Consider the following 24,554-nt stretch of genomic DNA (forward strand, 5'->3'; position numbering starts at 1 on the left):
TGCACGTCCGCCTGCATGCACACACCCACCCACTGGCATGGTCACCTGCTCGGACAGGTGTCCGCCCGTAAGGCAGCCCTCGCAGACAAAAACAGGTGAGCGCCCACCTGCAACGTTACCTTTTAAGGACTGGTTGGGCCCCCTTGTAACAAGTGCCCGGCCCTAAGAGGGGTGTGTCTATCAGAGCTTCCAGCCGCTCCCCTGCCCTCCCGCGCAGACCCCGCCCCAGACGGGTGGCCGACCCCGCAGGGCTGTCGTGAAGACTTGGAGGAGGAGGAGGAGGGGGGACAGAGAGGGATTCCAGCAAGCGGCTTCCTGTCCCGGCGTTGGAGGAAGCGCAGGCGCGTGCCCCGCCCCTCTCCCGCCCTCCCGCCCTCCCGCCCGGGAGACTCACTTGAGGTTGTCGAGGGAGCGGACGTTGCGGGCGGCGCTGCCCTGCCCTCCGCCCCAGCTGCGCGACCGCCCGAACATGCCGGCGGCGGCGGCGGCGTCCCGACCCGGCCTCCCTGGCTGCCTCCCTGGGCTCAGTGCCCGGCTACGGCCGGCCTCCCCTCCGCGGCCCCAGCAGCACCAGCAGCAGCAGCAGCAGCCCCGACGCCGACGACGCCATCCCGGCTCTGACAGCGGCGCGCGGGGCACGCCGGGAAATGCAGTCTCCGCGCAGCCGCCGCCGGCCGACGGGGAGGGCGCGCGGACTACGGCTCCCAGAGGGCCCCGCGGCGGGGTCGGCCGCGCAGGCGCGCCTGGCAAGCGGGGGGCGGGTCTTTGTGACCGGCCGGGAGGGAGGGAGGGAGGGAGGGAGGGGAAGGTCGGCGCCCAGGCCCCGCCTCCTCCGCCCGGTGACTTCCGGGTGCGGGCGGAAGGGGCGGGCCCCGCGCAGGCGCTCTGGCCTCCCTGCCCTCCGTGGCCCGCGGGGGTTGCCGGGGCGACGGGCCCGGGGCTGGGGCGGGGGCGACGGAGGGCCCGGATGTTCCACGCGGGGCTGTTCGTGGCCAACGTGCTGCTGCTCTACTACGCCTTCCTGCTGGAGTACGTGGCGCTCAACGTGGGGCTCGTCTTCCTCCCCGACGACCTCGACCACGCGCTGCTCGAGCTCGGCGCCCTCTCCGACCCCGGCCCGGCCCCGCTCGACCCGCCCTGGGACTGACGGAGGAGGTCAGCAGCCCCTGCCGGGGACTACACGGCCCGTGAGCCCCTGCAACTGCACCTGGCCACATGCCTAGGGACTACAAGGACCGTGAGCCACTGCAACTGCGGCTGGCCACATGCCCGGGGACTACATGGGCCGTGAGCCTCTGCAACTGCGGCTGGCCACATGCCCGGGGACTACATGGGCCGTGAGCCACTGCAACCGCGGCTGGCCACATGCCTGGGGACTACAAGGGCCATGAGCCACTGCAACTGCGACTGGCCACATGTCCAGGGACTACAAGGGCCATGAGCCCCTGCAACGGTGGCTGGCCATATTCCCAGGGACTACAAGCACCATGAGCCCTGCCAGGGTGGCTTTCCCGGTGCCCAGGGACTACAGCCCCTGCCGGCATGGCTGGCCAGATACCCATGGACTACAATGACCATGAGCCTCTGCCCATGTGGCTCTCCAGACGTCCATGGACTGCAAGGACCCTGACCTCCTGCTTACCGGTAATTGTAGCCCATGGGCCTCTGGGGAGCTACAGCTCGGCCAGCCCCATGTGGGAGACCTGGGTTCGAGTTTGCTTTTTGCCACCAGTGACCTTGGGGCTTCAGGGGGGCTATCGTGCTTAAAGAGCGGTGGGCTCTAATCCGGAGAACAGGGTTTGTTCCTGCCCTCCTCGGCGTGCAGCCAGATGGGGGATCCAGTTCTCTCTCGGAGCAATTCCAGCTCCATCTACCTCCCAGGGTGCCTGTTGTGGGGAGAGGAAGGGAAGCCACCTGGAGTCTCCTTTGGGTGTGCACTCTCTCCCCTTTGACCTTGAGCATGAAGTGTTGGGAAGGTGCCTTGCAGAAATCTCAAGAGAATAGACACTCTTGTTTAGCGCGGGTGTGTAGGGGGTGCGTGTGTGAATGTGCATCCTGAGGGACCGTTGCTCAGAAGCTCCGATCTCAACGCCTCCAGTTAACAAGAGAGCAGGCCGGAGGTGATGGGAAAGACCCTCTTATGCCTGGGACTCTAACCTTCATGGACCGAGGGGTCAGATTCAGGGTCAAGGCGCTTCCTGGGTGGAGGGGACCCACCCAGCATCCCAGCGTCTACCTCCCGAGGGGCGTGCTTTGTGTTCCTTCCTGGCCAGGTGCTCTCTGTCCCAACCCAGCCCTGAAAACGGAGCCTGTTTTCCCCCAAAGAACTCTTGTGCTAATTGTGCCTCTCTCTCTCTCTCTCTCTCCCGCCTTCCCCACCCAATTAGAGTCTGCTGCACATTGGGAACCTGAGATGTGACCTAACGGAGGGGCCTTGAACGTGCATCCTTGCGAAAGAAAATGCTTCCGGGCGTTTCGGGTGACGTGGGCCGGCCGTTGCCTCCATTCCAGCCTCCGACTTTGCTGCCAGCGTTTGGACTCGGACCTGCCGGGATTAGTGGCACACGGCTTTACGGTTACGTGGAGACCAGGGCATGGTTTCCGGCCACGTGAGCCCCTTCGCTCACACCACATCACTGAAAGCTCCCGACGTGGAATTTGCCGCTTCTGGGGAATGAATCGAGAGCGGATTCCTGCGTTCGGAGAGAGTTTTTTGTGGGGGAGTCTGGTGTGGCTGGCCTGGCGGGGGAATGCCACGATGAGAAATGGCCCCAGCCTCTCCCGTAACATTTCACGGGGTCCCTCTCGCATGGCAGAAGCCTGCCGCTCAAAATACCGTTACGATGGGTTAGGATTGCCGAAGAAGGCCTTGAACCCCCTTCCCCAGACCGTTCTTGCAGTTGGGAAACTTTCGGTTCGAAAAGCGTAGAAGCCACGCTAACACTCTGCCTTGTTCTAGATGGGTTTCCTTCTGCAGGGGGCATTCGAGGTGGGAGGGGTCACATGCTGGCGTCCCCCACCCCCATGCCGTCGGAGGGGTTCCCAGCCTCTGGGGCCCCTGCTGTCCGGCACGCCCAACGGTCAAGAATCCGGCGTCCTTGCAGAAGACCCCCGACCACTCGCTGCTGCTGCTGATCTGGTGCACTTTTTGAAACCCACCCTGGTCCCCGCTAACGCCGCTTCGGGATCATGCGCCGTTGCGCCCCGCCTGGTTGTATCTGCCAAGCAGTGTTAGGGGGGAGGGGGAGAGAAAGAGAATACCTTTATAAGTATTTTTCTAATTCTGGGGAAAGGGAAGGACTCCTCTTTGAGGATCTCGCGTCGTTTTGGGAAATGTCGAATTGCAGTTGTGTTTTTTTTTTAAAGAAGCAATAGCTGAAGACCAGCCTCCGTGGAGGAGGCAGGTCACCGAAGGTGGGGAGTTTTGTATATTAATTTATGTGCCAGGTGGGACGGGTGTCGGTCCCTGGCGAAGGCCACAGCTGAGCATCCCCACTTGAGCTGCCTGCAATGTCTGATGCTTTGCATTTAACGAATACAGTGAATGCCAAACGACAGCGGCTGCTTGTGTCGTACTTTCCCCGCTGCAAGACGGCCAGAGGCGACCTCCTGCTGCCCTTTCAGAACTCTCCAGGGGTGGGTTTTGAGAACACAAAACACAAGGAAGCCAAACTGAAATTGGGCTGCTTCCTTTCACATCCCCCCCCCCCCCGATTTTCAATACATCTCTTAAATCTAAAGGATAAATAAATACGAAAGAAGTCTGCCAGAAGGCTTAGAACATTTTAAAAAGAGGTCGTTGAAGAAACATTGAACATGTTTCTCACAATTTTTTACAAACTGTACAGTAGTTCCGAGCCCGGATTGGTGGAATCCGGAGGGGACCGGGAACAAAGCTCTGTCCCAACAGATTAAGAACCGCAAAGTACCGAGACAGTTAATTCTCCAGTGACTCTTAGGTGCAATTCCATGCCTTAGGCTTAGACAGTGCGTTAGTTCTCAGCTGAGAGGGGTAGCCGTAGATTTGGGTTCTCATTCTTTGTCTATTGATAGAGATGAGGCTGCAGGTCGGAGAATCCCCCTCCCTTAAGAACAGAGAAGGTCTTAGAAAGAGCCTGTCGAACTGGGCCAAGGGAGGAGGCCCCTGGAAGCAAGAGACCGCAGGAAGGCAGAAAAAGAGCAGCAGGGAGCTAGAACGTCACTCCAGCCAGCGTGGTGCTCCGTGAGGGTCTGGCCTGCAGCCGGGTTCTCGGGGAAGCAACAGAACGGGGAGGAAGTCACAATCTTGTGGGTCAGAGCACTGTACAAGCCTCTGCTTCTTGTCCGCCTGGGATGGACGTCTGCTGAGTCAAAAGCACCTGTTTTTTGACAGCTTCCTTCCCCAGGACCCCTGTGGGGCTTCAGTGTCCCAAACAGAAGCGGGTTTCTCACTGCCGGTGAGCCTGCGGTGGGCAGGATGAGAAGCAGATAGCAGCGGCCTTTCTGGGATTTGGACAGGAGACCACCAAGGACGTGGGTGGAGGCCTGGAGGAAGCTGGTGGCTTATCCGGGGGGTGAGAGCTGGCGCCGAGGGGTCCCCTTTCTCCTCCCCAGCCTGGCTCTGCTTCCTCTGCCGCGAAAGATGCGGGGCTGCAGTTTTGGAAACGGAAAGGCAGGCCCACCCTCCTCACCTGGGTGCCCTGCCTCTAGAGAGACCTGATGCGAGAATCCAGCTGCTGAAGGTGCTCGAGAATCCCGTGCGGGATGGAGGGGTTCCACAGCCTAGGACAAGACAAGAGCAGAGTTAGCCTCCCATCCCAACTCCACAGGCCACGAGAGAATCACCCTTTACAAAAGGGGGAAGATGCTCTGCCTCGGAGGGCCCCCATATCTGAGGTTCTCCAGGTTCCCCTAGAAGAGGGCCTCCGTGGAGAAGTGGAGAGTTAAGAGTATCCCCTGATAAGGCAAGCCTTAAAACGAGGCTCAGGTGGTTTGTGGCTTGAAAACAAGGAGAATTTAGCCGAGAACGGGCTGCGGTAGGCGTGGGCATTCACACACGCATCAAGGGGCAACTTCCACATGCGAGTGAGCCGTTCTCGTGTGTGCTTATGCTGTCTTCCAAGGGGACGGTTTGCAACACCTTTGCGTGGGGAGCCATCCCAGTGGCCCTACGGACCCCCTTCGAGCCAAGCCAAGGGGCCGACTTACGCCATGCTCTGCACGTGGGGGCATTTCCGCAGGCTGTCAGTGAGACGCTGGGCCCCCGCGGCGGTGATCTTGTTGCACTGCACGCTGGAAAAGAAGAAGTTTCCACTGATGGCGAAGAAGCAAACCTTCCAGAAAGGGGTGGTGGGCTTATCCCTTCACGGGGCCCCCCCTGCGAGGCGGGCCGGGGTGGCGGATTATTGCAGGACCGACCCCCCCTCCCCCTGCTTACTTCAGCACTCTTAAGGAGGTCAGTTCCGGGAGCACCTGGGCCAAGCTTTCCGCTCCGGCGTCACCAATGCAGTTATTGTACACGCTGCAGGAAAGAAAGGGGGAAAGGTGGTTTTTCGCTTTGGTCAGCTCATCGATCGAAACGGGAAATGCACCTCAACGTGACTGGCCTGCCAAAAATCTCCACGTCAGGGGGCTTCTGACCAATCTGAAAGCTCTGCCCACCCCACAAGGGCAGGCCTCGGGTGCGTCTGGCGAAGGGAGACAGGGCCGGCATTGGGGCGGGGGGTGGGTGGGGGCCCGAACCCACCTCAGCGTCTTCAGGGAGGGCAGAGAAGGGAGAGCTCGGGCCAGTTTCTCAGCTCCCAGGTTAGTGATCTTGTTCTGCGACAGGCTGGAGGGGAGGAAGGATTGCACGATTCAGAGCCTGTTTTGTGGCTCTTCTTAGGACCTCGTCAGCAAAAGCCCCTTCTCTCCGGCGCCTCAAGCAGGGATCTTCCCCCTCGTATCCTTTTAGCTGGAGATGCCAAGGACTGAATTTGGGGCGGGGGGGGGGCTTCTGCCTGCCTAATGCTCTTCCAGTGGTCACCTCTTCCGTTTGGCCACACATGTTCCTCTCGTACAGGTCTGTGTTTATTAACTCAAGATGTTCTCCTGCTGGCTAAGGTGGAACTGACACAGCGGCCAAGGGGCAGTCCCGGAAATCCCGAGGGATGACCCGGTTAGGCCAGGCAAGCTAAGCAGGGCTGACCCTGCCTGGGACTTGGATGGGAGACCTCCAAGGCACATGAGAGGTCACGACGCAGAGGCCAGCTCCCAACGCCCCTTGCCCAGCTGCCGGACAATCCTCAGATCTGGCTGCACGACACACACGCTGTACGATGCTATAACAAATATAAATACAATATAAATATTTGGCCTTCCGGGTGTCCCGCAGGAGCACAGAGGGAGCCCCTGTGCGACGCTGGGGGGGCCATTAATGGGTGGGGCATGGGAGCATGCCTTTTTGAGATGTGGTTTGGAAGCTTTGATTTTAAATCTGCCCATGGGGCTGAGGGCAGAGCACAGAACCGGGAGGGAGAAGGGAGACGCAAGCCTCTCTTTGTGCAGTCCCTCTCTCCTCCTGTGCAGGTCTCCCGGAGGCTTACTTCAGAGTCTCCAGGGCGGGCAAGCGAGGGAGCACACGGCTGAGAGCGGCCACTCCTTCGTCGCCGATCTCGTTCTCCTTTTGGGAATCCAAGCTGCCGGAAGACGGGGAGGGGAAGACGCGTTTGTCAACAGGCCCTTTTCTCCATGGGGGCGTCAGCCAAGAGATGCAAGGTCCCCCCCACCCCATTAACGCCCGACAGAACCTGCCAGATGGATGGGTTGTGGGCCTCCAAGACGGTGCCGGTTTGCGGCTGGGTTTTATTGTGACAAGCAGCCAAACCCCCCTGCAAGCGGTCTCCTGCCCCAAACCTCCCCCTCCCCAGAACTCATTTTCCCCAAAAAACCTCCAGGAGTTCTCCGCCCCAGAGCTGGCAACCCCCAAGAGGAGCCCGGGGACAGGCCTCCTTTGCACTTACTCCAAATGCCGCAGAGCTGGAAAGGCCCCCAGGACCCCCACCAGTTTCTGGAAGCCCTTCAGGCCGCAGGTGGGGCCCAACCTGCCAAGCAAAAGGGGAGAGATGCTTCAAAAGGACTTCTCCTCACCTGGGGGCCCTTGGGAGACCCTTCTGCCTTCCTGGCCCCCCGGAGAGGGCGGGGAGGGGACGGGGAAGGGGTCGCTCTCTCGCCAGAATGGGAGGATGGCCTCGAACCCCCTCCCCACTCCAGGAACGAAGGTCCTTGGGGAACCACCGTCCCACCTGGGGAGAAGGGCACGTGCCAGCTGCCTGTGGCTTCCCACTGAGGGAAAGGTGAAGAAAATGCCATTGAGGCAGAACCGACTGGCAGCGACCCCTCCCAGGGGGTGTTCCAGGCAAAAGAGGAGCAAAGGTGGTTTGCTCCAGAACATGGAGGCTCCACGTTTCCAGCTAACAGCTCCCGACAGGCCCGTTCTTCGCCTGCTTGGTCACATCCTCTCTTACTCACGCAAACTCTAGGTGCCGAAGGTCCGCGATGGCCGAAATCTTGTGGGCGTCACCACTGGACGGGCCCACCTTGCTAAACGGAATAATTGAGGGGATGTGAGCAGTGAATGTGTGATGTTTTGGAGGGGCAGGGGAAGGCTTCTTTCCTGGAGGGGGTTGAGGAATACCTGATCCGCACCCCTCCTGAGGAGACCCAGGCAGTGACAACGGAGCCAGAGTCAATTCAACCCCCCCCACCTGTGGCCTGCCTTGGAAGACAGGTTGCCAGCCCCCAGGTGAGGCCTGGAGAATTCCTGGGATTATACCCACCTCCAGACTACAGGGATCGGCTCCCCTGTTGAAAAGGGGAGCTTTGGAAGGTGTTTGATCCTGCTGATGCCCCTCCCCTCCTTGCCCCGCCCCTCTAAGCTCCACCCCTAAAATCTGCAGGTATTTCCCAGCCCTGGCTGCCCAATTGCCCTCCGCTCTCTTGGCCCACGCACCAGGCGATAAGAAAGAAGGAAGGAAGGAAGGAAGGAAGGACGCCCTTACCTGTTGCTCATTTTCTCCTGCATGCGCACAAGAGCGCACAGGTCGTCCACGTCCTTCTCCACCTGGGCCTTGAAAGGGTTGATGACGAATTTCTCCACGGCCGGCCGCAGCCCCTCGTCTCCCGCCGTCTCCCACAAGCGCTCCCAGAGCTGCACGGCCTCCCCCAGCGGCGCCCTGCAAGAGGGATCTCTCCAGCTGAGCTCCGGGGCCTGCCGAAAGCTGCCTCCAGCCGAGCCAGCGCATGCCCCCTCCTCCTCCTCCTCCGACCGCCCGGGCAAACAGGGCTCTCCCGCCTCTGCGATGGAGCCATTGCCTCGCCCGCACGAAGCCCACCAACCTGAACGACGTGACGATCGGGAGGCCGGCCAGGCGCCCGAGCCCTTCCGAACCCACGGAGCTGCTCCTCAAGTCCAAAGCGATGGGCTTGGTGGCTTTGCTCAAGACCCAGTGGAGGACGCAGACGTCCGGAGGGGCGAAGGGGAAGCCGAAGAACGAGAGCGCCGGCCGGACCCTCAAGGCCACGTGCTGCAGAAGAAACGGGTCTTCCGTCTCGCGGACGCAGCGGAAGACCTCCAGCAGCTTGCCCGGGCCTAACTCGCCGATCCCGAGCTTCCGGATGTATCTGCAGAGGCTCTTCCGCTTCTTGGCGACCATTTTCGCTGGGTCCGCTTCCCCTTCTGCTCCGAAGAGGACAGGAGCGCTTGGGTCATCCCGGAGGAAGAGCAATCCTGCCAGGAAGCTGGGCACCAAGTTCCACGAGCAGAGGGACTTCTTGGGCCTGGACTGCAGCCAAAGGAACTTGGTCAGCCTTTTGTCCTTCATCTCCTTGGCGAGGACCAAGTGGAGGGCGACCAGGAAGTTGTGGACCACAGAACTCGAGAACGCATATCCTCCTCCGTCCCCATCCTCCCCAGAGACCAAGGGCTCCATGAGTCCACAGTTCAAGGCCACCTCCTTGACATGGGCAGAGGGGAACTGAACGCTCCTCGGCGCGTGCAGCTGGCCTTGCCCCAGAGACCACGCCACCTGGGCTACGGCGGAGAGCTCCTCAAGCTGTGGGGCCGCCCCTTCGTCCGTCACCCGCTGCAGTTTCCGAAGGAGGAACCTGACAAGAAGGCTGGTGAGGCTGGAGGGCAACTCTCCACCTCCGGCTTCCAAGACGGATTTGCACTCAGAGCAAATGATCCAACAGAGGTCGGGATGGTGACAGAAGCTGAAAAGATACGGAGAGCTTTCGATGGAGTCCAAGGCATCTCTGCGGTAGGAGCGTCCTTCAAAATACCTGGCCAGGTAGGCGTTGGCTTGCTTTGGGGAGAACCCCACCAGCTCTAGGATCTTGTCCACCCTGGGCAGATACTGGTGCATCTTGTCCTTGGGCCGGGAGGTCAGCAATATGGTGCAGCCGTCGAGTACCTTCCTCTGGAAGAGGCTGCCCAGGACCACACCGATGCCCCAGGGGGGCTCCTTACGGGTCGGGCTGTCGGGACATGGGGAGAAGCCCCCCAGATCTTGCAGTTCTTCAAAGCCATCGAAGATAAGGAGGACCTTCTCCGGGTTCCGCAGCAGGTACCGGTAGACGTGGCCGTCCCCTTCTTGAGGGTCGGCAGAGAGCCGGAACAGCAGCTGGCTCACGCTGTAGCGCTTCCCCCGGAGCAGGCTCAGCCTCCGGCAATCGAACCGGAAGAGGAACTCAAACTGGGCAAACCTGCCCTTGGACCAGTCCAGGCAGATCTTTTGGACGAGGAGGCTCTTCCCCATCCCGGCCTTGCCCAAGACGAGAGCCGCCCGGTTGGGCCCAATTTGGTTCTTCTCGAGCATCCGGAACAGGCTCTCCGCCGTCGTCCTCTCCTTCCCCTCGAGGTCTCCGGCCCGCAGGTCAGTGCTTCTCCCGACCCGGTTCTCAGCGTGGCGCTGCAGGACGTCGCCTTCGATGTAGAGGCGGTCTAGGAGGACGTCTCGCTCCACGGCCACGAATCGGCACCTTTCCCCCAGGGAGGCTTTCAACCGTGCAGAGAAGGCGTCCACGGCCTCTAGAAAGGAATGAGACACGGAGGAAATGAAGGCAGGAGTCCACAGAAACCTCCGGCGGGATAATAAAACTTGCAAAATATAAAAACAAATCCGATGCCTGGAGGGCATCTAGCGGTTTCACAAAGTGGGGTGATCCAGGGCAGGGTGGGGGACCATTTCCGATACGTTGCTTTGACCCCCTGCAGCAGCCATGTCGTCACCAGGCTCACCGCCGTGTCCGAAACCCAGTGGTCGGGGACGCCTACCCTGCACGCCAGGAATGACGCACCTGGTCTTTTGTCTGCTTTCTCCGGCGGGAGAGGCTGGATCTTCAGGGATCCATCAGCTGCGTCTCCCACTAGGGATAAAGAGAGCTGTGAGCCGTGGGTGCAAGCCAAGCCCCCTTTTAGCAGCCAAAAAGGCAGGCTCCACACCAATGTGCAAAAGTGGCCTTGCATGCAAATCTGCCCACAGCCACAAGGTGGCAGCAGTGGCCAGCCTGAACCCCCCGAGGTCTCCCAGCAGGTTCACCTTGGCCGTCCTTCAAAAGTCCTCCTTGAGCTGAACTTTTCATTTTTGTTGCTGCTCTTAAAAAAGGGGAGGGGGGATTGGAGGCAGGTGTGGGAAGGTGCATCTCCACTCTGTGCCGGGGTTGTGTGGTGGTTGAGAGGGAGGGACTAGGACCAGGGAGACCCAGGTTCGAATCCTCTCTCGTGCAATGGAAGGAAGGTTGTCAGGTTGGAGATTGGGGAGCGGAGCCTGAGGAGGACGGGGGCATCCTGGGGGCTGAAGGCCAAAGAAGTGTCCCCCCCCTCCCCCAAATCGTTCCATTTCTATTTGTTTGTTTATTAATTTATTATTTCGACTTACTGCCCGTCACTCTCATGACAGGCTCCTGGGAGACTGCAGTCCCAGGGGATCCCCAGGTCCCACCTGGGGGTTGGCATCCTTGCACGGAAGAATGCGGGGTGACCTTTTAGACCAGTCACATGTTCTCGGTTCAGGTTAGTCGTGAGGTTAAAAGAGAGGAGGGAGCAACATGGGCTGCTCCGGGACCCGTTTGGGGAGGGCAGGGGCTACGGATGCATCAAAAGAGAGCAAGCATTTGTAAACAACTGGTCCGTGTGGAGAAGGGCGGAGGAAGGAGGCTGGTGGGGGGCACATAAGCCCATTTCTCCAGGGGGACTTGCTCCCGAGCAAACGTGCACACGATCCGGGGAGAGACTCACCTGCAGAGACGTCGTCGGTGTCTGGCACGGCTGGTCCAAGCGGGAAATCCACCCACGGGGAAGGCGGCAGGAAAGCCAGGAACAGCTGGAGTCCTTCCGTGTTGAGTGCCGGATCAGGACTCCCTGGGAACGGAGAGAGAGAGGCAGAGGCACGGGTTGGCAATGCCCACCACACCGGGGGATGTGCTGCCCTCCCAAGACCTCCCTCTGAAACACATTCGGCTCTTCCGGCCGTTCCAGGGGGAATCAACGCATCCCATAATTCCTGCTTTTTTGCTGCTGGTGCTTTTTGACATTACTGTCCCTGCCCTGGCTGTTCTGCCCTCTCTCTTGGCAAGGAAGGAAGATTCCTTAGGCTTGCAGGTCCCAAGGGGGCTGCTGGACTCCTGCCTCATTTCGCCCAAGGATGGTGGTCTAGCTACAGTCCTGGCATCCAGATGTGGAGAAGGCCGAACTCTGTTTGCCAGGGCTCCTTTAGGCAAAGAGGCATCCTGCCCCCTACTAGCAGAGAAATAGAAATCGGGTGTCGAGTTCCCCTGGGAGTTCTGGGAAGGGCCTCCATCCAGGCGGTTTGCGTACAAGAAGAGTCTGCATTTTGCAGTGAGGCTGTTTACAGACCGGCTGCCCCAAACTACGGGGCTGGCTCAGGTTGGAGAATTCCTCGAGATTTGTGGGGAGAAAGCCCAGCGGGTTTCCAGGCCACAAAGTCCCCCCCCTTCACAAAGCTGCCATGCTCTGGGGCTTGGGGGTCATTCACTGTGTCCCCTGCCCTGGAGATGGCACCCCTCGGCTGGCCCTACAGGACAGACTACAGACAGGCCTCACTGCAAAGAGGAACAGCTAACTACTCCAGCAAACGGCAATTTTTATTGTGTTTCGTGCCGTGCTTGAGATTCCAACCCAGCAAGGATTTCTCGTACGGAATTGCTCGGGCAGCCTCCCCGCAGGGGTGATGGTGGTCACGGAAAACTGAACGTGGAAGTTGGAAAGGGAGACGGCCTCGGGCGGAGATGCGTCCACGGGAAATGCGGCTGGGCTACTGTTTCCGGAGCAGAGGCCTGGCAGGTGCGCTGCGTGGGGGAGAAAAAAGAGGACAAATTATATACGGAGAAACAGGGTGTGTGTGGGGGGAAGACAATGAGCAAACTGCTGAATTGGTCCCCTGGAATGACTTTTCTAGATATAACTCGCTCCGTTCCAAATCAAGGTTTTACGATGAAGAGGAGGAGGAGTTGGTCTTTCATACCCTGCTTTCCCCCCTCCCTGTAGGAGTCTCAAAGGAGTCTCAAACAAACCCCTTTCCCTTCCTCTCCCCACAACCGATGCCCTGTGAGGTGGGTGGGGCTGCAGGAGCTCTGAGAGAACTGGGACTGGCCCAAGGTCACCCAGCTGGCTGCAAGTGGAGGAGAAGTGAGGAATCGAACATGGTTCTCCAGATCAGAGTGACCACTCAGTGCCCAAAGCCCCCCTTCTTTCCGGGGAAACTGGCCCTGGTAGTCTAGAGAGGAGCTGTAATTCCAGGATACTTGAACGCTGACGTACCGATTTTCTGGCGCTTGTTTTCCGGAGCGTCGAAAAAGCATCCTGCAGGGGCGAGAGGAGAGTCTGAACCGAAAGGGTGCTCCAGGTTTTGAACGGGACGGCAAGGTGAAGACATTCCCAAGAACTGCAGAGGCTGGCCTGAGGCTCCCTGCCTCTCTGCACGTGGGGCTATATCCAGACCAGGGCTAGTCCCCAGCCGGGTAGGAAGGGATGCTTGGTGTGTCTCTGGCAGGGGGTGGGGAGGGGACGGGGGCCACAGGGGTTCACTCACGTCGTGTCTTTGGCTCGGAACAACCGTCAGCTGCAGCCTCGTCTTGGCCGAGGCTCCCTGTGGAGGGGAAGCAGAGGCCACACGGATATACAGACCCACCCCACGCAATTTCCAGAGCCAACACGAGGACAGAGGACAAGCCCCAGGTGAGAGCTGGAGACCTCCTGCCCTCCCAGAGGCCAGTCACTCTGCAGGCAATGGCCACTTTGGCGTTCGGCCCCAAGCCCCGCCCTCTTCAGGCTCCGCCCCAAACCTCCAGGCCTGCCCCAACCCGCAGATGGCAAGCCTTTCGACTTCTCCGTCTCCCCAAATGCCCCCATCGTACCACTGTCCTGCCGAGGGCAAGAGGGGCCGCGAGGCGGTCGGAAGCAGCTTACCGAAAAGGTCTTCCACGGATTCCTCCAGCTTGTCTTTCAACACGTATTCGGCAAGTTCGGCTACAGGGCGAGAGAGGAACGGGCAACAGTGAAGGCCGACCCCCCCGGCCCCAGGAACCCGGACCCTCGAAGGACACGCACACAGCTGGCCGGCCCCTGAGGAGAGCGTCTCCCCCAGAAAACCCTCCTCTCCGAAGAGGAGGCGATCCATCCCTGCCCCTCGCCTGGATCCCATAGGGTGGCCAGCTCTGGGTTCGGAAACAGCTGGAGACTTTGGGGATGGAGTCGGGAGTGGGTGGGATTCGGCCCCAATCCGCACCCCCCTCTGCTGCTGTTTTTCATCCGAGTAAAACTCTGTGTGAAACACCCTTGGATGCAGCATGTGAGGTCAGGGGCAGATTATTTCAGAAAAAGAAAAACGACTCCCGATTTGTAGGGCCAATTTATATAATGCGCGAGATCTTCGAACGGGATTTTGGGCCATTTTTAGGGTGCAAAGGAGAGAAGTCCAATTGGGGTCATTTCTCTGTCCTCCGTTCGGCATTTATTTGGGGGGGGGGGCGTTCTCCAACATCCAATAAAATCTATTTGTCGATCACCAGTCTCCCGAAGATTATTCTACTTCCGGCTTCGCCTTCAGAGCTAATCACAGCTGGTTATTGTGCTCCCGGCGTTTTATTGCGTCCTTTTAGGAAGAGATTAGTCCCTTCTGCTTGTTGTGGTGCTTGTTTGATTCTCAGAAGCCCCGCACGCGAGCGAATCGAGGGAAATCACCCCGACTGGCCCTTCTTCTCTATCTTATCTTACCCAGTTTACTGTTATTGCTGCTTTCCGTTTTTCACATCCTCCCAGTCTGGACTCCGTTTTATTTTCGGATGCCGTGCAGGGGTGCCGGTGGGGGGTGGGGGAAACGCTTTCCAGAAACGGGGTGACCTCGCCTGGAAGCACTCTGGGTTTTGGCCAAGCCTCTAGGGTAGAATTGGCTCCTAACCGTAGCGTTTTGCCCCAAACCCAGCGTGTCACCCTCCTTCGACAACCTCACCTTGTGGCATCAACACATTGAGTTAATTTGTGGTATTCTTCCAGTTTGAGGTGCGTCCAGAAAGCAGAAGACCCCCCTGCCTTGTGATGCTACAAACAGGGTTGGCCACCTCTGGAGATCTCCAGTGGTGACAACTCATCTCCAGGGGACCAAGAGCACGTCCACGGGAGAAAATGGTTTGTGTGTGTTGGGGGATTCTATGACTTTCTCCCCATGGAAGTCCCTCCCTTTCCCAACCCCACCCTCGCTGGGCCACACCGCAAAAATCTCCTGGGATTCCCCCACCCAGAGCTGGCTGACCTACCTGGGGGCTTCCCCGGACTTCATAAAGCAGGAAAAATTAGACCAGGTACCTCCCCCTCCCCGTACCTATTTTCTCATAGGCTTCTCCAGTATTGGCACACAGGCAGACCTCTTCTCCGCTCTCCCCACTTTCCACCGTGTAAAAGACGTCTGAGTAGTAGTCTGGGTCCTCAATGCCGGCGTCAGGAGCGTGGCCTTGGGTCCAACAAGGAGCGATCCATCAACCAAGGTAGTGAACACAGAGGGGGCAAGTTAGAAGGACAAACGGAGGGGCACAAATTCACCACGAAAGGTCCCACCTCACCTGGTCTTTTCTCCCCTTGCAAATGGCAGGCCCTGGGACCTGATCCCACAGGTGAAGCTCTGGCAGGTGGGGCAGAACCTACCCCAGCTGCACCTCAGTCACACACCATCCGTTTGAGGAAGCGCAACTTCCTTGCTTGTTTCCATCACAAAAGTTTCATTTGTTATGGTTAGAATTTGGAACCAGTACCATTGGTTTTCATTATTAGATTAATTTTCATTCCTGTTGATTTCCCTGGATCTCACCCACACTGGTTTCCTCTCTCCTGACTCTTGACAGCCTCCCCTGGCCTCCTTTTAATCTCTCCGGTTGCAAAATCTGTTTGAGGTGCTGGTTGGAAAACGTACCCTTCAGTTCATTTATTTTAACCCTGTTTTATGTGTTTTTAAATATTTTTAAGATTGATTTAATGAAGTGCGTTCGGGAGTGTTTTTTGAAGGCTTTAAAATAAGATTTTTATCACATATGTTTTTGTTCTGCCCCTTGTGTGGGCAGAAAGGTGGAACGCAAATTCTGTAAAAAGAAATAAAGCCGCTCTCAAGAGTGGTGAAACGCAGTGGGAGATGGCGACCCAGTGCTAGCACCCCCCTAATCGGGGTGGGTGGGGATGCCCACTGCATACGCATGATGTTTACACTCAGGAGGAAAAGCTAAAATCTGGTTGACAACCAGCCTTGCTGCTCACAAACAGAGTTTCTCTTCTCCATCCACTTCCTCCCCAGACATCTACCAGAGAGCAAACACCCAGGAGTCCGCTGCAGTTTGTGTGTGTGCTTGTGCATATGTGTGTGTGTAGGGGGGGGTATTCTGCTCCTCCTTCCCTTTCAAAAGCTTCTGCTTTTCCCGCCCTTGCAGCATCAGCTCCAGCCACCCCTCTTCTCGAAACCCTCTGGAGACACGCAGGTCCCCCCCCTGCTAGAAACCTGCAAAAAGTGCATTTCTGGCCCAGTTGGGATAAGGGCTTTCACGCGCCCAGAAGGGAGCCTCAGAAAAGCCCTGCTGGGTCACCGCAGGGAAGGTCCATCCTGTCCGGCATCTTCTGCCACCCAGTTCCTCTGGAACTCTTTACCGTGTCAGCACGGGGCAGAATTAGGCCGAGACCCACCGGATTGCCAGAACTTCCTCCGGGGGTTACAACCGGAACCCTGAGCTACCTGTGGACAGGTCATCCTGGATGTTCTTGTAGAGCAGGTGTGGGTCTAGGTCGCTGTGGAGCAAGTCCAGGTACCCCTTTGCCGGCTGGATCCCCGAGCCCATCATGGTGTCTGCAGGGAGGAGCAGAAATGGGAGAGTTTGAGCTTCTAGAAAAACAACCAAAATAACGATCATGCACAGAGAAGGACTTGCCAAGAGGGAATCTTCTCTTATGGGGAACCGAGTGCTGCTGGTTTAGGCCTGCAAAGCTCCTGAGTCCACCCCTGCTCAGTTCCCCATAACAGAAGGTTCTCTCTTGGCAGGCCATTTTCTGCACATGATCATTATTTCGGTTGTGCGCAGATGTGTCGCTTGAGTCGTCTTGCAAACCGGACTCAGAGCTAAAGGCAGAACTGCCATTGTTCTCTTCAGGCACTGATGAAAGCTGCCGGAAGGGTGTCTTTCAAACCGGCCCACGTTTTGGCGTTCTGTATTAATTTGCATCCAAGACCCGTGTGCACCGAACTTCACCGTGGCCAGTCTGTCAACCTTTCTGCTTATCTGCTCACCACAACCGCTGACAGGGCGTTTCCCTCCGTATCCCCCCCTGGAGGTGGGCACCCCTGGTAGCACCCCATAAGTTCAGCTCCATCCTCAAATCTACCCCACAGGAGGGCAGGGGACTCTTGGCCTTCCACGAGACACCAACAGTCGAGTCGAAACCTCCATAGGACTTAGGGGCACCTTTAAGGCCAACAAGCTGTTGTTCAAGCTATAAGCTTTTGCATGCATGAGCACTTAAGCAAAACCTTTAAGACTAACAAGGTTTTTTTCGGTGCACATGCCCAAATGCTCGCCCCCAGAATGAAACTCTGCAGGTCTTCAAGGGCCCCTGGGCTCAAACTTAGATCTGCTGCAATCCAGTAATCCACCTGAATCCATCCATTTCTCCCGCTGCCTTCTCTGCGTCGAGGTTTCTGCCATTCGACACTGTTCAGCCCGCTCCCTTCTGGGGGCAGCGGAAAAAGAGGCAAAAAACCTCACAGGTGTGTGTGTGTGTGGGAAGCCCAGCAACTAAAGAACAGAAGGGACAACCATACTCGAAAAACCCCACCCCCCAATTTTGGGGGGCTTGAAAAAAGAACAACATTGTTTCCTGTCCCAGGGTAGAGGTTCTCAGCCACGTACAGATTTTAGGATCCAGCTGTCCACACGCCTCACTGCTCAACAACAAAGCCGGAAAAAGACACCGCGTAGGTGAGGCAGTTTTGCCCAGACCTGACCGGCTACGTCAGCCTGCGTGTCGTTAGATTTGGCGCATGGTTTCCGCTTGCTGGCTACAAAGCGAATGCTCAGATCTGGCGGTGATGCACAGGGGCATGGGATGGGGAAGAGAGGGAAGAAGAAGAAGAGGGGAGAGATTTCCCCGCCTCCCCGGCCCCTCTTAAACCCCCCGATATGGTGACCATCACGTCAAAAGTTGCAAAGATCCTGCCCAGTTTGGGACACGGCACTTAGGATTCTCTCAAACCCACAACTTGAATCAAGACTTGCAGATCGTCCCTCCTCTGACTTCCCTGCTCCATAACCTGGCTCACAAGCAATCCTGTATGATTGCTGCCACCCCAAACTAAGCCTTTAACCACCTTCCCTTTTACCCCGCCAGACATAGGCAGCCAAAGCATCGCTTGACCTCCTAAGGGCAGCTGTTTTGGACCCTTAGCTCTGAACACCAGACTCAGGCCGGAAGCTGCAGCTCTGAACACCAGACTCAGGCTGGAAGCCGCAGAAGACATCAGCTGAGCTCACAATCTCTGCGGCAGCTATGACTTTGGGCTGCTGGCTGTCGACTCAGAAGGGACTTGCCGAAGTAGCTTTTGGGAAACATCACTCAGGACAGAACAAAAGAACCCTTTTTGATTCATAACGCTGAATTATTTTTGGCATCCCCGCCCCCCTGCTTGACAGAAATGCAGCACGCCCTTTTGCGATAGATCAAGGGCAGAGCGTTAACTCGTCTTTTGAAAAAAATCTGCTGCAGGTAGGGGGAAAAAAAAACAGAGAAAGAATCGGATTTCATTCTAAAGGATGGGTAGGCAATTTAGCGAGCAAAAGGGAATCTGTCCCAGATGAGGCATTTCCCAGCCCTCCCTGTGCGCCTGGAAAATAAAAAAGAAGAGAAAGTGGCAATTTAGAAATTGGCAGGGAAGGAAATGGAGCGCACATCACTCGGAGAAGCTGGCCAGGAAAGATTCCCACCCCAGGGAGAATTGGAGGAGAAGCCGCCTCCTTCACAAGGGGAAAAGGGGAACCCGCCTCCCGCTGCAAAAAGGAAAAGGAAACAGGACCCACGGGGTCCGGAGCCCACCCTGGTCCCTCTGGGGAGAAGCAGCCGTGATATAATCTCCGGGGGAGCCGTGTGACAGATGTGGCTTGAGAAATAACAGGATCATATTTATCGCTGGTGTTTCACTTGTCAGAAATACTTTAGAGGCCATGTCATAAAATGTGTGCAACCAGTTGGGGGTTTTTTGGGGTGTGTGTGGGGGGTGAGGAGGTAGGCCCAAATCTTCCTGGCCCTTCTGCCTCCCCCCTCTTCTCTTGAGCCATGGATATGCAGAAGATGGCCCAGTGCTTCAGGTAGGTACGCAAAACCCCAGAATAAAACTGGTTGGCTTCAGAGGTGCGCCTGGGCTCCCAAATCTGTACAGATTCTTCCATGCCTTTCATACTGTCACTTTTGCCTGGGCACCAAGGCATATTTGCCCAAAAGAGAAAGAAGAGAGCTCCTCCAGGTAGCACCAGGTAGAAATCATGAACCCCCCTCCCCTCCAGGAGAACTGTCAAGCAACACCCCCCCCCCCCAAGACCCTGTCCCCTCTTGCAAAGCAGACCCACAGGGAAAGGAGGAGGGGGCTGGCTGACCTTGGAGAAGGGGTCCCAAAGGGTCCATCCTGCACCCAGAACGTGGCACTCTCCTGGATCGTGCGAGGCACGAGAGCAGCCAGGGATGGGGAAGGCCGTCGAACAGCCCCTGCTCCCTCGGTCAGGTGAAGAACAGACCGCAGAACGAGGCTGGCCGGAGTCAGGCGCAAGGGGGAATGCCCAAAAGGAGCGAAGGAAATTCCCTTTTGCCTTCCACCCAAAATAATCTCTCCCGTGGTGACTGCAGCCTGGCAGCTGCCCTCGGCCCTCCCCCGCTCCTCTTTCAAAAGCTTTCCCACGCAGACTGGTTCCCAAGAGCTCACCTGTCCCTCAAGGGCCCAGGCCACAAAAGCAGGGCCCTCCGGCCCGGCACAGCTGGGTCGGTCTGCAACCGAAGAGCCACGTGCAAGCCTGGGAGTGCCTTTGAGACCACTCAACCTTTGGGGGAGGTATAAGGTTCCTTGAAGAGTCATAGTTCGTGCCTGACGAAGGGGGCTTGTGGATTCTCGGGAGTGAAAAACCTGTGTTGGTTTCTAAGGTGCAAGGAGACCTCCCAGGGCAGGAATTCAGCAGGAGAGAGGGAGAGGCATCCTTCGCAGTGACCACCTTCTGCAGGCCTTGGCAGCCCCGTCCCCCCTGTGCCCCCAAGTGCCCGAGGCACCCCACCTGCACCTTCCAGTCAGCCCCCCCAGAGCAAAACGTGCCCATTGCCCTCCCCAGCTCCTACCTTGCACCCTGCCGGTCTCCTCGTGTCCAGGGAAGTGAAAGCTCTTGAAATCTGTTTCACTTTTGGGGCTGGCGTGTGTCAGAAGAAAGCTATGCAGAAGCCCACGACTGGGGGGGGGGGACGCCTTTCCTCCTCTGGCAGGACTCCTGGCCTCTTTCGGAGAAGACAAGCCCACCACCGGGAAACCCCCTCCTCCATTTACTCGGACGGCTATCACTGGCGACAGAAGCGGGTTTGTGTCCGGGGCACCTTCCAGACCCAGAAAGCTGCATTCGAGGAGTAAGGTCCACGTGCAGGTATGCCTCCCCAGGTGGGACAAAGTTCGAGTCCGGGGACACCTGGAAGGCCAGCAAAGCTGTATTCAAGGGACGAGCTTTCGTGTGCGGCCCAATTCTTCGGATACGAGCAGTGTTGGGAAGGAGCATGCACAGAGGCACCACAAAAACTCACACCTGGAAGGCAGCTGTGCGGGTCTCACCTGTGCCCCTGGCCCCAAACCTTGTTCTGCTGCTTCAGACCAACGTGGACCCCCTCCTGAACCTGTGCAGGACACTCACAACCCTGTCACTCCTCCACTGTCCCCTGCCACCCCCTTGACCTTGACTAAAGAGATCAGTTCCCCCGGAGGAAGCACAGTGCCAGACGTACCTCCTGAGGCCCCGCCCTTCCCTAAATCCCGCCCCCCTGAAATCTCCTGGAATCCCCCCCTCCCCCAGGAGTTGGCAACCCGGCCCCTGATGAACTGCCCTCCTTGTTGGAGTCTCCTTTGCTAGATCTTGGTTGGTTATCTGCTCAAGGGTTTTATCTTACGGATCACTTTTTGCACTTAATTCATTGCTCCCCCCCCCCGCCTTGCTCCCGTCCTCCTCCTCTCCTCCGTGTCCACATCACAACAACCCTGGGAGGTAGGTCAGGCTGAGAGAGGGCGACGGGGTCCAAGGTTACCCAGCAAGCTTCCGTGACGCGAGCAAGGATTCGAACCTGTCTCCAAAATATCCACCGGCCGCTCTTAACCCCTCACCGTGCTGGCTCTCGCTTTTTGAACAGCTGCTTATTGCTAATTGTTTTACAGTCAACAAGGTGCAGTCTTCCTTTGTCTTTTTAATCCTTTTGCACGCCAGCGAGGTGAAACGGCAAGTCGGGCGTCCAGGAAAACCCCTCTCCTTTGTCCTCCTGTTTGCCCAGGAGAGCGGCTGGCTGGAGAGCCAAACCGCCCTGTCTGGAACTCAAGTGGCCAGCTGCACCACACTCGGTGGGCCCTGAAGGCTTGCCTGCACACGCAAAAGCATTAAGACCCTCTTCCCTCCCCCCCCCCCGGGTATCTGGAACAGCCGCCCGCCAGCTTCCTGCAGCAAAGACAGCCCTGCAGGGATGGTGTTCATTTCCCTTCCTTTGCTCTGACCCTAGAAGTTCATTTCTCCCTTCTGGTTTCCAAAGACATGCAAAGGTTTTCGAGGGCCCCTAAATGCATCGCTGGGCCTGCTGTGATTGATAGATCACTCCGCCTTGGGGGTCTTGCCGGGCATGGCGGCTGGCCTGGGGGGCATGAGACTCCCCCTCCTAGGGCCACCGATGTGGTCTCTGGCTTCCTCCTCTCTCCAAGCGGCCAGGCCAGATCTTCTCCCCTGTGGATTCGAGATCTGTCACCAGGAAGTCACGTCTCCGTCATCTCTCAAATGGGACACGTGAAGCCGTGAAGGGAGGGAGGGAAGGCAGCCTCGTCTTGTCCCCTGGCCACGGTCTCTCCACTCTGAAGACCCTGGATTATTTCCGGCTCTCTGCTTCCGGTGCACCGTTTCTCGTCCCTGGTCTTTCCCCTCTGCATCGTCACCAGATTACCCCTAGATAAAGTAAACGCCTCCCCCAAACTGCACCGAGAAAGGGAAGACGGGGCTTTTGGGACTGGAACAAGAGCCCCCCAATCCGACCTGCGCACAGCTCTCCTTGGGCCAAGCGGCAAAACGAATTTCTTTCCAGCTCGATCTCAGCAGAGAATATCCGGCATGTCTCCCAAATTCTGCAGAGGCGCAGTTCCCCTTGCTCACAGGCTCAGCCCGCCACGATTGCTGGCCTGGTGGTTAGAGTGCCGGACTGGGACCTGGGTTCGAATCGCTCGCAAAGTTGGTGTTTTTGAGGATGGGATGAAGGGAGCAAGAAATTATGTAATAAGCGAATGTAATGGATTTGCATTCCTACTCTGCTGTGGAAGCAGAGGGTGACCTTGGGCCCACCCCAAGCTTCCGTCTTAACCTGCCTCGCAAGGTTGTTGTTTCTAAAAATAGGATGGAGGCAGCAGAGAACAGTGAGAAGAGCCGGGAGAAATCAGGACAGAAATAAAGCAAATAAATAATAACAACAACAAAAAGAGTTGGGTTTTATACCCTGCTTTTCACTACCTGAATGAGTCCCGAAGCGGCTTACAAACCCCGTTCCCCTCCCCACAAAATAAGCCCTGTGAGTTAGGTGAGGTTGAGAGAGCTCTGAGAGAACTGGGGATGGCCCAAGGTCACACAGATGGCTGCCTGTGGAGGAGGAGGGGGGGAGATCCAGACGAGAGGCTGCTGCACTTAACCGCGACATCAAGATCAACAATAAGAATCTGTCCATACGAGGCACCGTGTTTCTCTTTATCGGTGCTGTCGGTGGATCCGTAGCCGTCGATCAGGTAAACTTACCCCCAAAGCTTCTAGTCCTGGCCGATGTAGCTTCTGGGGCCTCTTCCTGGTGGTCGCCAGAGACCTGCAGGCGGCCGAGAGGCACGAGGGCGTCCAGGCAGACGTCCGGCCTCCCCACCAGGGTCAAGCTGATCTTTCTGGCTAGAGCGTCCTGGTCTTCCTCGTGGAGCAGGGTCAGGTGGTATTCCCTGGAGACGATGCCCGCCTCAGCCATGAGGCTCAGCAAGGCCTGGATTTGTGAGGGGGGGCCCCTGTCGAGGACCTCTCTCACGCCCGGCAAGATCTCCTGGAAAAGATTCATGCCGGCGGGACCAAGCTCTGGAAAGAGGGTGCGAGATGCCAACGAGGCTGCTTCAGTTTGATGCTGGGGACAAGGAGGCATCCTGTAAACAAACACTGCAGAAAAAGATGAAGTGAGAGAAATGCTGTGGGATTTTCAAATTCGGCCGTTTCCTCATTTAATCGGTGCTTAAAACACTCTTCCAAAGAAGCAGAGCGAGATTTTGTAAAATGCAGAGCCAGCAGAAAGCTGGACCCGCCGGATTCTCAGAAGGGTCCGCTCTCTGCCACGGACAGCAGGACGATCCCTTCAGGGGACTTTTTTCTTGTTTTCGGAGAGGAGGAACTTGTCCCTGCTGGCGTTGCCGAAATCTGTGCAGCACCAAGAAGCCACAGGAGAAAGCGGTTTTGGGATGTAAACAGCCAGAGAGGGGCTTGCCTGAAGTTTCAGAGGCAGGCTTTTGATTTGATTCATCCTCCCAGACCCCCAGCGAATATTATTATAATGTATTATTGTTATTTATCCAATGAAAGTCCAGCTTCCTCCCTTGAATATAAAAAGAATCAGACCAGGGAGGGTCCATCCAGTCCAGCCTCCCATCTCACTTGGGCTCAAAACAGATCAAGTCAAGACAACTGACTCGATGGGGTGTTCAGTTAATACTACAATAGGATCAAGGCTGTAGAACGAACCAGGAATCTTAAACGAGAAGTCTCATTCTTAGCAGGACCCATTAAACGATCCAAAAATTGCCTTCTGCGTGGGGCCCCCCCTCCGAGGAGGACAGGAAGACTTCCACGCTGCCGGCCTTCCGCAGACTGTGCAAAACAGGCAATTGGGAACCGTTGCACAAAATGTTTCTTAGCCAAATTATTAGGGACTGCGGTCTGTGCTCTTGCACATCGTCAGCTAGACACTGGATCCTTACCAGGTAACTCTGCGCCATTTAATGTGTCATGTTAACAACTTCCTTTCCTTCCGGTTCCTTCTATAAAAGCCAGGTTAGTGCTACACCCCTAACTGCATTGCGCTATCTGTTGAATACCCTCTGCATCATCGCTGCCTGGAGTCCGTGGAAGAAAAGCAGGCTAGTGGAAACAAAATAAATCCAGAGGGGTCCTTGTGTTACTTTGGAGCAGCAGAACATAGCCGGGGTCCAGCGTCTCCATCTTTAAGAGCCGCTGTTTAATTCTGGGCATGAGCTTTTGTGAGCATGTGCACCTCTCGGATCAGCTCAGTTTAATTCTGGGCACAAGCTTTTGTGTGCGGAAAGCCGACGACCGGCGTTTGAGTCCGACGGCACCTTTAAGGCTCACAAACTTGGGTTCTTCCTGTGCACCAGTAGGACAAACCAAGTTTGTCCCGGGGAGAAGCGTCCGTGTCCATGCACGCTTTCCAGACGAACGTGCTTTCATTCTGAGCATAAAGCTGTTCTTTGTTTTGCTCCAGCTGGATCTGGGTGGCGTCTGGCCAGGGAAGCAGCGTCTCTGGGGGGTGCGGGGTGCCTGCCCAGTCCAGCAGCTAAGGGCCACGTGAACAGGAGCACCTTAAACTTTGGCTTCCTGGAGAAAAGGTCTAAACACTGCTCAGAAGTCATGTGACTTTCTGCCAACGGGACCAGTTTCTGAAAGCTGCCAAAGCTTATCTCCTTTGCGCTCTCCCCGCCCCTCCTTCTAAAAGCAGCGCTCCACTTGACATGGCTCGGCTCCCTAAATTT

General features: G+C 57.2%; 3 protein-coding genes across 13 annotated transcripts in view; 1 reads left to right on the forward strand and 2 right to left on the reverse strand.

Annotated features, from left to right (window-relative positions):
* CLEC16A (C-type lectin domain containing 16A) overlaps nt 1-652 on the reverse strand; it is a 36,365-nt gene extending 35,713 nt beyond the window's left edge. For 3 of the 6 annotated variants that reach the window (XM_077316053.1, XM_077316055.1, XM_077316054.1), the window contains exon 1: nt 395-650. In XM_077316053.1, the coding sequence (XP_077172168.1) occupies nt 395-471 (77 nt within the window). In that variant the 5' untranslated portion in view covers nt 472-650. Of the gene's footprint in view, nt 1-394 lie in introns of all 6 variants that reach the window. The other 3 variants (XM_077316052.1, XM_077316050.1, XM_077316051.1) reach the window with 2 other exon arrangements.
* Nucleotides 653-819: 167 nt separating this feature from the next.
* DEXI (Dexi homolog) lies at nt 820-3,555 on the forward strand. The gene is made up of 2 exons (XM_077316056.1): nt 820-1,155; nt 2,388-3,555. The coding sequence occupies exon 1, from the start codon at nt 968-970 to the stop codon at nt 1,145-1,147; it is 180 nt and encodes a 59-aa protein (XP_077172171.1). The 5' UTR covers nt 820-967; the 3' UTR covers nt 1,148-1,155; nt 2,388-3,555.
* Nucleotides 3,556-3,769: 214 nt separating this feature from the next.
* CIITA (class II major histocompatibility complex transactivator) lies at nt 3,770-23,050 on the reverse strand. 6 transcript variants are annotated; one of them, XM_077317201.1, is made up of 19 exons: nt 22,558-23,050; nt 16,251-16,361; nt 14,859-14,987; nt 13,448-13,507; nt 13,071-13,127; nt 12,800-12,841; nt 12,178-12,327; nt 11,258-11,380; nt 10,318-10,386; nt 8,356-10,048; nt 8,019-8,192; nt 7,489-7,560; nt 6,981-7,061; nt 6,564-6,656; nt 5,726-5,809; nt 5,417-5,500; nt 5,188-5,271; nt 4,671-4,761; nt 3,770-4,340 (listed from the first exon to the last, which is right to left on the reverse strand). In XM_077317201.1, the coding sequence occupies exons 1-18, from the start codon at nt 22,937-22,939 to the stop codon at nt 4,686-4,688; spliced, it is 3,564 nt and encodes a 1,187-aa protein (XP_077173316.1). In that variant the 5' UTR covers nt 22,940-23,050; the 3' UTR covers nt 3,770-4,340; nt 4,671-4,685. The 6 variants fall into 6 exon arrangements, with proteins under 6 accessions (XP_077173316.1, XP_077173315.1, XP_077173321.1 ...); XM_077317200.1 differs by having other exon boundaries at nt 3,770-4,442; XM_077317206.1 differs by lacking the exon at nt 22,558-23,050 and adding an exon at nt 19,883-20,281 and having other exon boundaries at nt 3,770-4,442.
* Nucleotides 23,051-24,554: the final 1,504 nt, after the last annotated feature.

Source organism: Paroedura picta, chromosome 17, assembly GCF_049243985.1.
Source record: "Paroedura picta isolate Pp20150507F chromosome 17, Ppicta_v3.0, whole genome shotgun sequence".
Lineage (NCBI taxonomy): Eukaryota > Metazoa > Chordata > Lepidosauria > Squamata > Gekkonidae > Paroedura > Paroedura picta.